The 12,496-nt window shown below is 39.0% G+C and overlaps 1 protein-coding gene across 1 annotated transcript in view; it reads right to left on the bottom strand.

The window, feature by feature from the left end:
• The window catches only part of TRAF3 (TNF receptor associated factor 3), a 47,123-nt gene that overhangs the window by 33,281 nt on the left and 1,346 nt on the right, over positions 1-12,496 (bottom strand). The window contains exon 2 of the mRNA XM_077180722.1: positions 872-1,128. Within this exon, the coding sequence (XP_077036837.1) occupies positions 872-1,113 (242 nt within the window). The 5' untranslated portion in view covers positions 1,114-1,128. The remainder of the gene's footprint in view (positions 1-871; positions 1,129-12,496) is intronic.

The raw sequence follows: 12,496 nt of genomic DNA, 5'->3' as shown, positions 1-12,496 counted from the left end.
GCCAGGTATCTTCTGTATTTCTGCTTTTCCAGTAGTAAATGAACACGTTTGGTGCTTATGTACCCCAGGAGACTGAAGTGTGCTGAGTGGTCTACAAACATTACACAAAGTTTTGAAATCACATTACTGAATACAACCAGCAGTAATGCACCAAAGTTGTGAGGAAAAGAAATCTACTGTTGCACAGGCACTTAAAACCTAGATAGCCCCTGAATGATTGCACTTTTATTCTTATCTAACTGGGAAAGATTGCACCTCTCAGCATTCACTTTACATCTCTATCATTCACTCACCTCTTTGCACTGTGGCCCAAACACCTCAGTAACAGAGATGCCAGCCTTTCTGACCCTCCTGCAGTCCACAGGTTGTGCAAGTCCCATAACAAACAGCTGGAAGGGCTACGGGGAAACTGCTCCACAAGCAGGTACATTTATCCAAGGGTCCCATCACCCATTCTGAGGCTGGGTCCACAGCCAGGTTAGGTAGCATCACTCCAAGGAATGTGTACAAGCTCACTTCCTCACAGACAATTTACTGTGTGTATTTGACACCAGATTACCCGAGTTAGAAGTCTTGTGAAAGAGCTACTCCACTTGGCCTCCACAGGGAATGAAATTCTTACCTAACACATTTCTACACAGGATTACACCACCTTAACAACTGTTCCAACAATACCAATGGAAAACCCAGTTGTCCTATTCTGACCAGAGTAGAGCAAAAATGTTTGCACCAGCACACAGATAACAAATACTCAAGCAAGAAACAGTGGAAGGCTCAACATACTCCTAAAGCTGCAATGGTGTTCACAGTAATGTCAGTAGTTCACAACATGTAAAGGTATCGAGATGCTCTACCAGAACAAACAACATACCTCAGCAAGGCATTCATGCAGGTTTCACAGAACCTGTGTCCACATTCAGTCTGTTTAGGATTGCATAAGATGAGGTGACATTTTTCACATTTGTACTTATCTTCCACGGCATTCACAAATTTCTCTTTGTAGCCACCTTGCTCTGGAACATAGATGGATGCTGACGGACTGCGGTCAGGATTGGCCCTCTGCTGTACCATTTCTACAGATAAAGGGGGTTCTGACTTCTTACTGGGGTCCATGCTCTAAGATAGTTTCTGTAAATCAAAAGCAAGAAAAACTAAGAAATGAGGATCTCTTTTGCCATTTAAATAAAACAAACAGAGCATATGAGAGATTGCATAAAATCAGAAAGTATCAAGAACAGATCTGTGTCCACACATCACATGAACATACATTATACATACATTATACATACAATATACAAGCATTACTGCCTGAGTATATTTAGCATAGCAAATCTGTAAAATAGTCTACGTATTCAAAGGCTCTAGAAAGCAAAGAATTAAAACCTGCTCCTGAAAATGAAGTGTTAATTATGGCCATCAGTCTGGGAATACATAAGGGATTCTTTCATATCTTTCTCTCTCTCACTCTGAAAAGTATTTCTTAATGTTGAAGTCCAACCATTAGGGGCAGCAAGAGGTGTGGTGAGGAAGGTGTTCTGGTACAGTACTGCATGTGATCCTGCTCAAATGCTACTACAAAAGCAACCAACCACCAGTGTCCTACACAGGGTACCCAGAGCCTGCCCAGCTCCCCTGTCCACTTTTCCTGTCTATGCTTTTGCAATAGCATAGTGTAAGACATGCTGCTTTAAGTCTGCTTCACAACACCACAAAAGGGCTTTACACATTAGACACTTTCCAACCTTTTCATGGCACATCTTCACCTGAAGAGAGCAGCTGAGCAAAGTCTAACTGACAGCAGAGAAGGGCCTATGTAACATGGCCATTTGATTAATTTACCAGGGCTAAGCACAACTGACAGGTAGCTGAGAAAATAATGAATCCAGCTGAAGAGTAAATTACAGTACCTATTATCTTGGACAATCTATCTTCTAGGTCAGCATGCAAAGCATCAGCAGAGCAACAGAGGAATGATATCCCTTAATATTTTAAGTTTTAAAATGTGTTTTCAATAATTTCCTAGCTAATCTCATAGTCAAGCAAGTGTAAGTGCTCTTAGATAGGCTCAGCATAACCAGGAGAAAGCACAGTTTAAGGAAGCAGAATGAAGAAATGAGGTACAGTTCACTTCTCAAAGTATGTCCACAAATGCCACAAAGGGAATCAAATGCAGCACATTCCAAATACATAAACCCTCTTGTACACAGTTTTTGTGGTATCTTACCTTCCCTTGCTAAGCCCAAAACCACACATTTGTAATGAAATATATTTACTTGTAGGTAATTTCTGCATCTGGAATTTTGGTACAGAATTCTCCATGCAAACTAAATGGGTAAGGAATTTTCTTTGATTTCTGATGCCATTATTTACAGAAACAAAAGACAAAATCATTGTGACTCAATGCTGAGACCATTTCACATTTTTACAACACCACTGAGCAAGGGTAGAGGTGTCGAGTGAAGAATTCTCACTTCATTGCCCCCTTGCCCAGGGGAAAGCCTTTCTGATCTCCATCAAACCCAGAGAGCCCAAGGAACCCATTCTCTTAACTTGGCACACGGACCCAGTCATTGTGTTTTATTCTAAACCAACAAAACAACACAAACACACAACAAATTTAAAAAAAAAAAAAAAGAAAAAAAAGAAAAAACCCAACAGGTTCTATGAACTGAAAAGCTACTATAAATTCTGATCCATAATTTGAATTAATTTTAGTCTATTTCTTCTCTGCTCTTCAAAGACTGCAGAGACCTGTGTCTTGACAGAACAATATGTGAAAGAACCAGAAAGTCTGTGCTGAACTGAAAGTGAGTCACACTTCTCATTAATGAGGAAATTTAGATTATTTCAGACCTTAGCTAGAGTTTCAGCAGCAAGCATAAAAACCCAGGAGGTAATAATGACACTGAAGAGGCAACTCAAGATTGTAACCAGCACAAAAGAAATGAGATTGATGCTGAGAACATGATTCAGACAAGGAAGTTCACAGAAGTGCCATGAATGAGGAAGGACAGTAGCTTACAAAAGTGGTCAAGATTCAAAGACTGCCCAAGGCAAATGTGCTGCTGCTGTACATCAGTGGCTGGACATGGGGAAATGCAGAGCTTAGAACCTGACACTTTTTTCTGTGGTTGTAAGAGAAAAGATTAGCATTGGAAAAAAAGTCCAACTCCTTAAGTATTCAGCCTGCTGAAACTTAGCTACCTAGGGACTTGCTTCCTATGTGTGTGATTGGAAAAGCTTCATTTGGCACTTGCAGTGTAGGAATCTGTAAATGTTTCAGTTCCTTGATTTATAGATACTAATACCTCTTTACCCTCTGCAGCTGTGTATTTTTTTTTAATCATATTCAAGACCTCCACTATTCTGGCAATTCTTGAAGTCAGAGGCCAACTTCAAGCATGTTGATTTGTAGAACAACACAGAGGACATTACTTTCCTTAAAATGACAGAAGAAACAAGGCATGACCTGCTTTTAACCCACAAAAGAAATACAGAAAAAGAGGCACTAAAAGAGATGCTGAAAGGAGAATTGTCAAGTCAAGAGAGCACGAAGTTCCCAAACTTCCAAGTCACAGTCCAAAACTACTGAATGTCTGCTTCCCCATTAAGCTTCTTCTGAACAAAAAGAAGCTAAAGATGATTGGAGATGTAAAGTCTTCCAAAAGCATGATTTCTTCAAGGAAATGGAATAATTAGTCACAAGGAGGCAGGCAGGGATGACAGGAGAATATTCAAGACTTAACACAGAGAGCACTGAATGCCAAATGAGCAGCAGGTAAGAGTTTCACTGAGATCCAAAACTGCTCCAGGCTGGACTGTCAGCTGTCAAGAGAGATTTCACACCAGAATAAAGTGCACAGGGTGCCACAGGACTCCACTTTTGGAACTGACATCTTGGATATCTTGTCACAGAAAAGAAGCAGAAAGCACACTGACAAATGAAACATACTATGGGACATGCTTAACAGATTTGTCTGCCTTGGGTTTCGTATTTATTTTATGAAGAAGTATGTCAGACCAGAAAAGCTAAACAAGCTCAGTAATAGAGCAGCCAGACTGGTGAGGAATTCTCTTCCACAATACTCTGAATGCCAGCATTTTCTTGTGCAGCAAAACTGGGAAGCCATTCATGAAGTATTATTATAAAATACAATAGAACATTGAGCCTGCAAGACCACCACAACCTTATTACAATGAATAAGCTGTATTTAATAAGGGGATGGGGAGAAGTGAGGTCTGTCTGTCTGGCTGCACAGAGCTTTGCCTTCATGCATATTAGTTACATGCTCCTACACCTGCATGTGGGAACAGTGAACACAAGCACAGAAAATATAAACATTTCAGCTGCCACCCTTTTGGAAACAGCATTCTGTTATGACTTCCATGCCACTACAGGGTGGCAGCTGCAATGGTTTCTCTTCCTTTGCAGGAACCTTTAACAGCAGGACTTGGATTATTCTCCCACAATCATGTTTCAAACTGCCAACAAGAAGCAATTTGAAGTCACAGCTCAGTAAGGTACTCTGTACTTATGGCAGTGAAGTTAACATCCTTCCAGAGCAGGGAGAGGAGCCTAGCTAGGGCATCCAAGATGGGCCTGTTCTGGTGGGGGCCTCTGATTCTTAAAGGCATGGCAAGGTGCCATCCAGCCAAAGACTCTGGTTCTTGTTCAGCAAGCTAAATCTTAATGCCTAATTAATCACCAGCTAGTCCTTACACTCCAGTTTCTTATCTGTGGGAAAAGATTATCACAATAAAAGTATCTGACTTTTAGATATCTTTCAAAACTGTTAAACCTTGGACAAACACTTTTCAGGACAGATAAGCACATAAAAAAAGAGGCACAGTCAACAAGGTTGGTTCTGTCCACTGCTGCTTTCAGCCACCTCTCCTGCAGCCAGCATATGCCAATATTCACACTTGAATGGACATTGTTGTGGCCATCAGATGGGTGACACTGTGACACTGCTTGCTCCACTCTGGTCACTACTCTTGCTCAATACAAGAGGAATTCAAGCAACTGAGGCTGAACCTGAGCTGATACTTCAAGCTGTATATACTGCAGTGAAGGTCAGAACAATTTGTTGGTGCTTAACTAACACTAATATCAGTACAGAAACCTAGAAACTGGAAGCAAAAGTGAGTTTACCCACGAAGTTGTTCCGAGAATTAGGAAGCACGGGAATTCCCAAACAAAAGGCATTTTGCTCTTTCCTTATTCCAGCAAGAGTGTTATTGTCATTGCCCAAAGAGCAAACATCCTAAAAATCTGCACTGGTGCTCTGTATTAGCACATATCTTTATGATTTGTTCTTAGGGAATAAAGCCAGTTTGTGACACTGAAATACAATAAAGCATCTATAAAAATTCAAAATAAATTTTGAATCCTAACAAAAACAGAAAAAAAAAATTAATTCTTATATAAATCTAAAACAGTCCTAAAAAATTTGATTGTACTAGGTACCATGGGATTTGGAACCTAGAAGGCTCTGCATGAAGACAGTTTCAGTATATTGGCAATATGAAGCAAATAAGCTTTTGCCACAGCTTTAAAATGCAAAAAGAGAAAAAAGCTATTAGAAATAAATGTTTTCATTACAGCACCTTGGAAGAGAATAATGCATGACACTGTTTAATTTGGTTATTACTACAGGACAGCAAAGCTTTTTGATCAAATTACAATTTGCACTGAGAACAGGAGTTCCTCAAACAGAACAGCACTGCCTGCACAATATCTAAATTAAGCTCAAAAAGAGAAACCTAAAGTGGGACAAGAAGCTTAAGATCAGAGCAGAAAAGTAACCTTTCCTCTTAAAAAATTTTTGTATCTAAAACATGTAAAAGCGCACAAACTTCAGCATCTCATCCTAACTAGGTCATTTTTTTTGGGTAGCCTGGGGTATAATTTTTCAGTCTAGCTTTTAATGAGATAAGGGATTGTGATTGTGCTGTCTCTCCTCTCAGCCTCCCAAAACCACATTGGAACCAACTGGACAGTGTTGCCATGAAAATGAACAGCTATGAGGGGAACAGAAAGAGAAACTTAATGCAGTGTCCCAGTGAGCAAGAGGCCATAAAAGTGCACCCCCATGGTCTATCAGTCAGTCAGTGCACAAACACACACAAACCAGCCAGGAACACCTGCTCCCTCTTGTCCCACCAAGCTTCATGGCCTCAGTCTCCTCCTGAACCATAAAAACAGGGCTGGGCTGGAGATTTAGGGGGTTCTGTTGTTTTATTGCCTTTTTTTGGGTTAGGTTTTGTTTGGGGTTTTTTTGAGGAGGGGGGAATAGGGGTTAAAAAAAAGGATGTAGAGCACAGATTAGTAGGAAAACAAACTTCATCAGTTTCACTGCTCTTCACGGAATTTTCTTCCATACTCCACAGGATATCCTCAGAGAGACACATAACCAGGTACCAGGAGAGGGATTTCCAGATCTTCAGTCTTTCCAGCTCACTTGCTTTCTATCATCAAGAATTATTGCTTCAAGTTAGCACACAGAAACCTTTATCTTAAAATTAAATTATTAAAACAATCTGAACTTTGTCTTATATTTCAGCATTTTATAGCTTCTAAGAAATTCCTAGAACATACTGAAAAGAATGTCCATCTTTCTTTCACCATTTTTAGGTAAGTCTTCTGAGTTGGTTCTGTTTCCAAGTGCTATTAAAATATGCAACATGTATTGGCATACTCTGATGTCTTGTTAGAACAGTAATGTAAGCTGAAAGCAGTATATTGGTGACAACATATTATCAGTTTACTCAGAAATATTAAAATAAGGCTGTCAAAAATATTAAAATAAGGCTGCCATGGAAATCTTTACTCTGGAGCTCTCAAGCATGAAGGGGTCCAACTGCAGAGTATCATTCTCACAACATCCACCACACCTCAGCCTGGCCTTCTGGCAAAGCTCCACTGCTGAGTCTGGGCAGGGGCACTGAACAACAGATAAATAAAATGCAAATGGCTTGAATCACTCCAAAGAAAGACTCAGGCCATGACTGAGGCAGCACTGGGGTGGCAGGTTTGAAAGCAGACAGTCATCCATCAAATTTGTTTTGTGTGAGGTCAGAGGTCTTGGCACGTCCACTCCTGCTGTTTGCACAAGGGAACTACTGATTTATTTATTTTTACCTCCATGCATTTTTCATGCTGGAAGCGCTATTTACTATTTCTCCAGAGAATATATATAGGACCAACTAACCAGAGGTTTAGGTACTTCCAGGACGTGCTCTGAGAGAATATTCTGAGGAGGGTAAGGAAGGGTTGCTAAGTGACCCACACTGATACAACTTTATATAGGGAGAATGAGACCACTCCTCACCTTCTTTTATATACACACACTGAAATACCAAGTCTAATTCCTGTACAGAAATGAAAGCACCATTGATATTTAAAACTTTTTTTTCTCTGTGCTAAAACAAATAGGCTATTTTAACTACTTTAAACTTTGCCCTATGATTTCATAGGCATGCACCTTCCTTGCTGTGAAGAAGACCTGGAGATCATACATATAGTAGAACAGATGAAGAGCAACAGGCAAAATCAGATATAAGCAAGTAGGCCAAGCATCTGAAAACACAGAGAAGATGTGCACTGAGTATTCTCCACACAGGAAGCTTCTGCCACTTGCAAGCTCTCTAGAGCCACTCATCAGTGCAGTTTCCCAGTGCTGAGCCTGGAAGGCACCTCTGGAGGTCATCCAGCCCAGCCTCCTGCTCAGAGGAGACCATCTTCAAAGTCAGGTCAGGTCCACTGCTGAGTTTTCAAAACTCCCTGGGTGAAGAAACTGCAACCTCTCCCAGCAACTCCTCCCAGCACTTAACACCCCCCTGTCAGGAGTTTTTATTGCAGCAATTATGATGTGATATTCTTAGGCAGCAAAAAGGCCTGTTCTGATACTTGAACTGCTATGATCTCAAGCAATTAAACCATATTTCACCACAATCTCCACAGGCTCTAGCCTGTAGAAATTATTGAACAAATAAGAAAATTATTTTTGGTTTGGAAGGAACAGGCTATTCCTTCTTTTCCTATCTGACCTAGAAAATCAGAAGCGTAATCAAAAGATGCTATCATGATATTCTTGCAAAAGAACAACCATGTGTCACTTTAATCAAAAACATTGTGTATTTCCTATGTTCTAGTTTGCAAGATGACTGAAGAGCTGAAAATAAAAGATAAGTTATGTTTTACATTGTTTTATTCTTTTAACTTATCTATTTCCTTGGCTGTATTTCTTTCAAAAACAAGTCTACACAGCCATGTGAAGAGTCTTAGGGGATTACACAAAACAGCATCCCCATACAAGGGATCTCAATTTAGCAAGTCTGCTGGACTGTGCTGTCATGAAAAGAGCTCTAACATATACTCCCTCCTGCTCTGTGTAACAAACTTCTGATTCTAAATAAAGGACAGATTTGGAAAGTAATTACATCAGCTCTAAGAGGTTAGATTACTAATATTTACAAGTAATAACACAGTATTAACATAGTTCAGAATGCCCAAGAAGCCAGGGACTGATACTTAGTAACTATCCAATAATATGCTGAATACAATTAACATTTAGTCAAACACATATTTCACCAGATGAGAGAAAAGAAAAAACCACAACTTTTAAAGGGCTAAAATTTTATCTATTAAAAAGACAGCAGAAAAGGTAAGTCAGTGCAATTAAGGAAAGCTGATTTTTATGTGACACTATGCTCAACTCTTGCTTTTTTGAAAGTTTACAGCATTCCTTTGAATCATGACACATGGGTTGGCAAAACAGCTTTAAGATTCAGCCTCAGGCAGCAGTAAAAATAAAGTGTTTGTATTTTGACTTACACTTGCTATCTACAGCTCTCAGTAATTACTTCCTAATCTCACTGGGCTACCAAAATACAGTATAAAGTCGTCTGAAGTGCAAGAAATCAAAAGCATCTTTTAGAAATCAAAAGACCTCTTAAGCTTTGACAGCCTGGGTCACAAGACAACAGATAAGAGAAATGCTGTCCAAGCTCACGATGAGTATTCTTCTGCATTTCCAATTCAGGTTCCTGTACATTTCCTCTTTTCTTTCATGCACCCCTAGACAAAGCTACTGCATTTCATCTGTGAAGTTAACCCCCAGCTGTGATCTGTATTTCTATACCAGGCTTTTAGTAGAAGCAGATAAAGAACAGGAAAGATCAAAAGATAATCAGATGATCACAGAACAAAGTATACTTTAATCTCTTCCTCTGCCTGTTTAGGGGAAGTCCATGATTGAGATACATATGACAGTCCTATGTGGGGGAAGTGGCTGAACACTGTGAATTTTTGATTTTTTTAACTTCTGGCTCTGTTTACAAAGGAAGCATTTTATCTTCTGCAAAACAAATATACTTAGATAAAATATTCCCAGAAACGCCATGAAAATCATATTTGGAATTAAAGGTAGTTTCATCTTTCAAAATGGTTTTACATGTGCTTTGAAGAGAGAACTAGGAAAAACCAGCTTATATTTGCATTTGAAGTACTCTGTTTTTATGGAAAGCTATTTCCATCAGTCCAGATTTCCTCCAATTCCTTTTTTACAGCAGGTCTAACGCTTCCTTTACTTTTGCTGCACAGCACACAAGTGTTTGGCCCACATGATACAAGTGTCAGATCACAGACACCCAAAAGCCCAGCTGCTCACTAGGATTCCCACTTCTGCCTGCTGTGACTGGGCAACAACAAACCCCAGCAAGGACCAACAAGGGTAAAGGCAAACAGCATGTCCCAGTTATTCTCAGCCTGGCATGCAGTCCTAGAAAATGATGGCTCATCCTCTAGTGACCTAGTCTAGTCCCCTTTTCCTCCCAAGTTGTGCCTCCAAGGAAAATCTGCTGCATGAATAATCAGTAACAAGTTGCTTATCAATTATAGCAACTTAAGACAAAGTCTCTTCATCTCTGAAATCACCAAGTAGAGATCAAAAAATTATTGCAGTATTTTTGTCAACCTTTTCTTTGTTCTGGAACCAAGACCTATTGATCTAATGCTATTCTTTTACTTTCTGTTAATCAAAGAGATCCTCGGCTTCAAATCTAACAAAATTTCAAGTCTATCAGAACAGCAGAAGATATTCCTCAAATCAGAGTCTACCTATTTACACTGCTCTCTGCCAAGTCCATGAAGAATATCTGACAAAGTGCATCTGCGCTGTCTCTTCATGAATCCAGCCTTAAAATCTCAGTAGAGAAAAAAGAAAAAGAGAGGTAGTACCTCATCTTCTACAATTAGAAGTATGTGAAGGCAAAGGTGTCAGAGACCAGCAAATAAAAAGAAAAAAACCCAAAGCACTTCAAGAAGCTTATTATGAATAATTACTGCAAAACTGCCTTCTCAAGAATACCTACAAAATACAACTTAATTAATTTTAAAATGCAGCTCATCTTTAAGAAAAATAGTCCTCCCAGGAAATTCTGAACACAGCAGAGTTTAGAGGAATCTGGTAAATGAAGAGAATGCAACTTCAAGTATGGCTCGGCACTTTTTGAACTCAACACTGAAATGAAGTGCTGTGCAAATAGACATGACCATACCAGAAAACTCAAAACCACAGTCTCTCACTTCCAAATGAAGTTTGTTCCACTCGAAATTTTCTAAGCCTACATCCAAAATGCAAAAAAAACTATCTAACCTGTCTTTCATGGAAATTAACTCACTCTCATAAAACATCTCCTGCTCCTCCATTTTATCCAAGTGAACACAGCGTACTGTGAACTCAACTAAGAAAGAAATATTGCCCCAGATACTAATCAAACTCTAGAAATTAACACAGCATGTGACATCATCAGACTATTTTACTGAACACTAAACTGCATGGAAGACATTTATTCATAAACAGAATTCAACCTTTCACTAATCCTGAGTGAAATTTCCCACCATTTGAGATGATGTCTTCAGCTGTGTGTGAATCCATTGCTTCTTAATCAAGAAGGAAAAGGGAAAAAAAGAGAATAACAGTAACTCTCTTTTCATTTGCCTATATTTTATTATTTATCAGAATGTGAGGGGAAAAAAACCATCGTCCACTTATTTAATGAAGTGATAGCAGGTTTAACTTTAGTGATTTCACCGTCTACACTGTACAATTCTGGAAGATGGAAAAAAATACATTAAAAAAATTTAAAACCCTCTGAACAACTTGTGCTAGAACTTCTAGTTATACTAGAAATTTCAGTTTCTATAGCTCTAGTAAAAAAGTATTATTGAACTTGAGTTTTCAGGAGAAAGTCGCAGACTCTTTACCCAGACTTGTCATAGTATTCATAATCCCAACTTCACATTCACTGCTTTCTAAAGCATTTCTTACCTTTATTAAGATGCTCATGGAGAAAGCTGTGTTTTCCCTAACTGAAAATTTAGATTCACAAAACATGTTTCCCAGCAATGTAAGAAAGGAAGGAGCATGTTGCTTCCTCCTGCAGTAAACGCAGACTTTAGGAATGTGTTACTGGAAGCCAAATGCATGTAAGACACAAATGCCTGCTGGTGTATGACAGTGCTCATTATTCCAGCTGGAAAGTGTCATTAAAAGACTCTTACCTGGAACCTGCATGCAATTTCCTCGTTTCTCTCACAGTTTCCCCTAGTTTCTACCTCTTCTTTGTGATTACTTTGCCAGGTAACAAACTATGGTATTATTTTGACTTGCCAACCTTAAATATTTTATTTGCTGCCTGCAGGTTTACACCAACTGCAGTTCTGGAGGTTTCAGATCAATAGATGTCACTGACATCTTGAGAACAAGGCACCTCTACAGCCCTGGGTCAGACAGGACACTACTAAGGACCAAAAAACCCCAAGTCCCTTTGAAGGTTTCCCTTGTACTGGATTAAGAAAATTAACAAAAACCAATGAGGATGTTACCCTTCTACAACATACCCAGTATGACGGTTGTAAAAGTAACTTAAAAATTTTTCTGACTGAACTTCACATTATTACCCAGAACCAAGTGTTTATCCCTGTTACACAGCCAAAAAAGCTTAACACAAGCCATAGCAACCTTTCAAAGAAACTTCTGATAAAATGGTACAGTACTGCTGCTGCTTCAGAAACACATTAAAACTGGTGCATTCCACACCATCCACAAGGCCTTAAAGAGATGTGTCTTCAGATTTGGAATACAAAGTTGACAGTTTTAGCTGAAAATTCTTTTTGCGTGCTTATCGCCTGAGGGCTTCTTTAGTTAATATTAATGAAATCATGTTCACTTCTACCAAATAAATACTTAATAAAGCAATTCTGTTTAACGTATTAATGGCAATCTAACCTTTAAATATGCACTTTTATTTTTCAAAATTCAAACCTGAAAGCCTCCAGGTGTTACTCTAGAAACTAAATGAGAATACTCAGATTCCTTGGAAAATTTATGCTTATAAAGAATTATCTGCTTGTTATGAAGATTCACACAGGCACAGTTTAGATATGCAGAATGGAAAGAATAATTTACAAATGGAGCAAATGCCAGATTTA

The sequence above is a fragment of the Agelaius phoeniceus genome, chromosome 6 (genome assembly GCF_051311805.1).
Source record: "Agelaius phoeniceus isolate bAgePho1 chromosome 6, bAgePho1.hap1, whole genome shotgun sequence".
Classification (NCBI taxonomy): domain Eukaryota; kingdom Metazoa; phylum Chordata; class Aves; order Passeriformes; family Icteridae; genus Agelaius; species Agelaius phoeniceus.
Note: the sequence above shows the minus strand (reverse complement) of the source record. Positions and strands in the feature narration are given on the sequence as shown.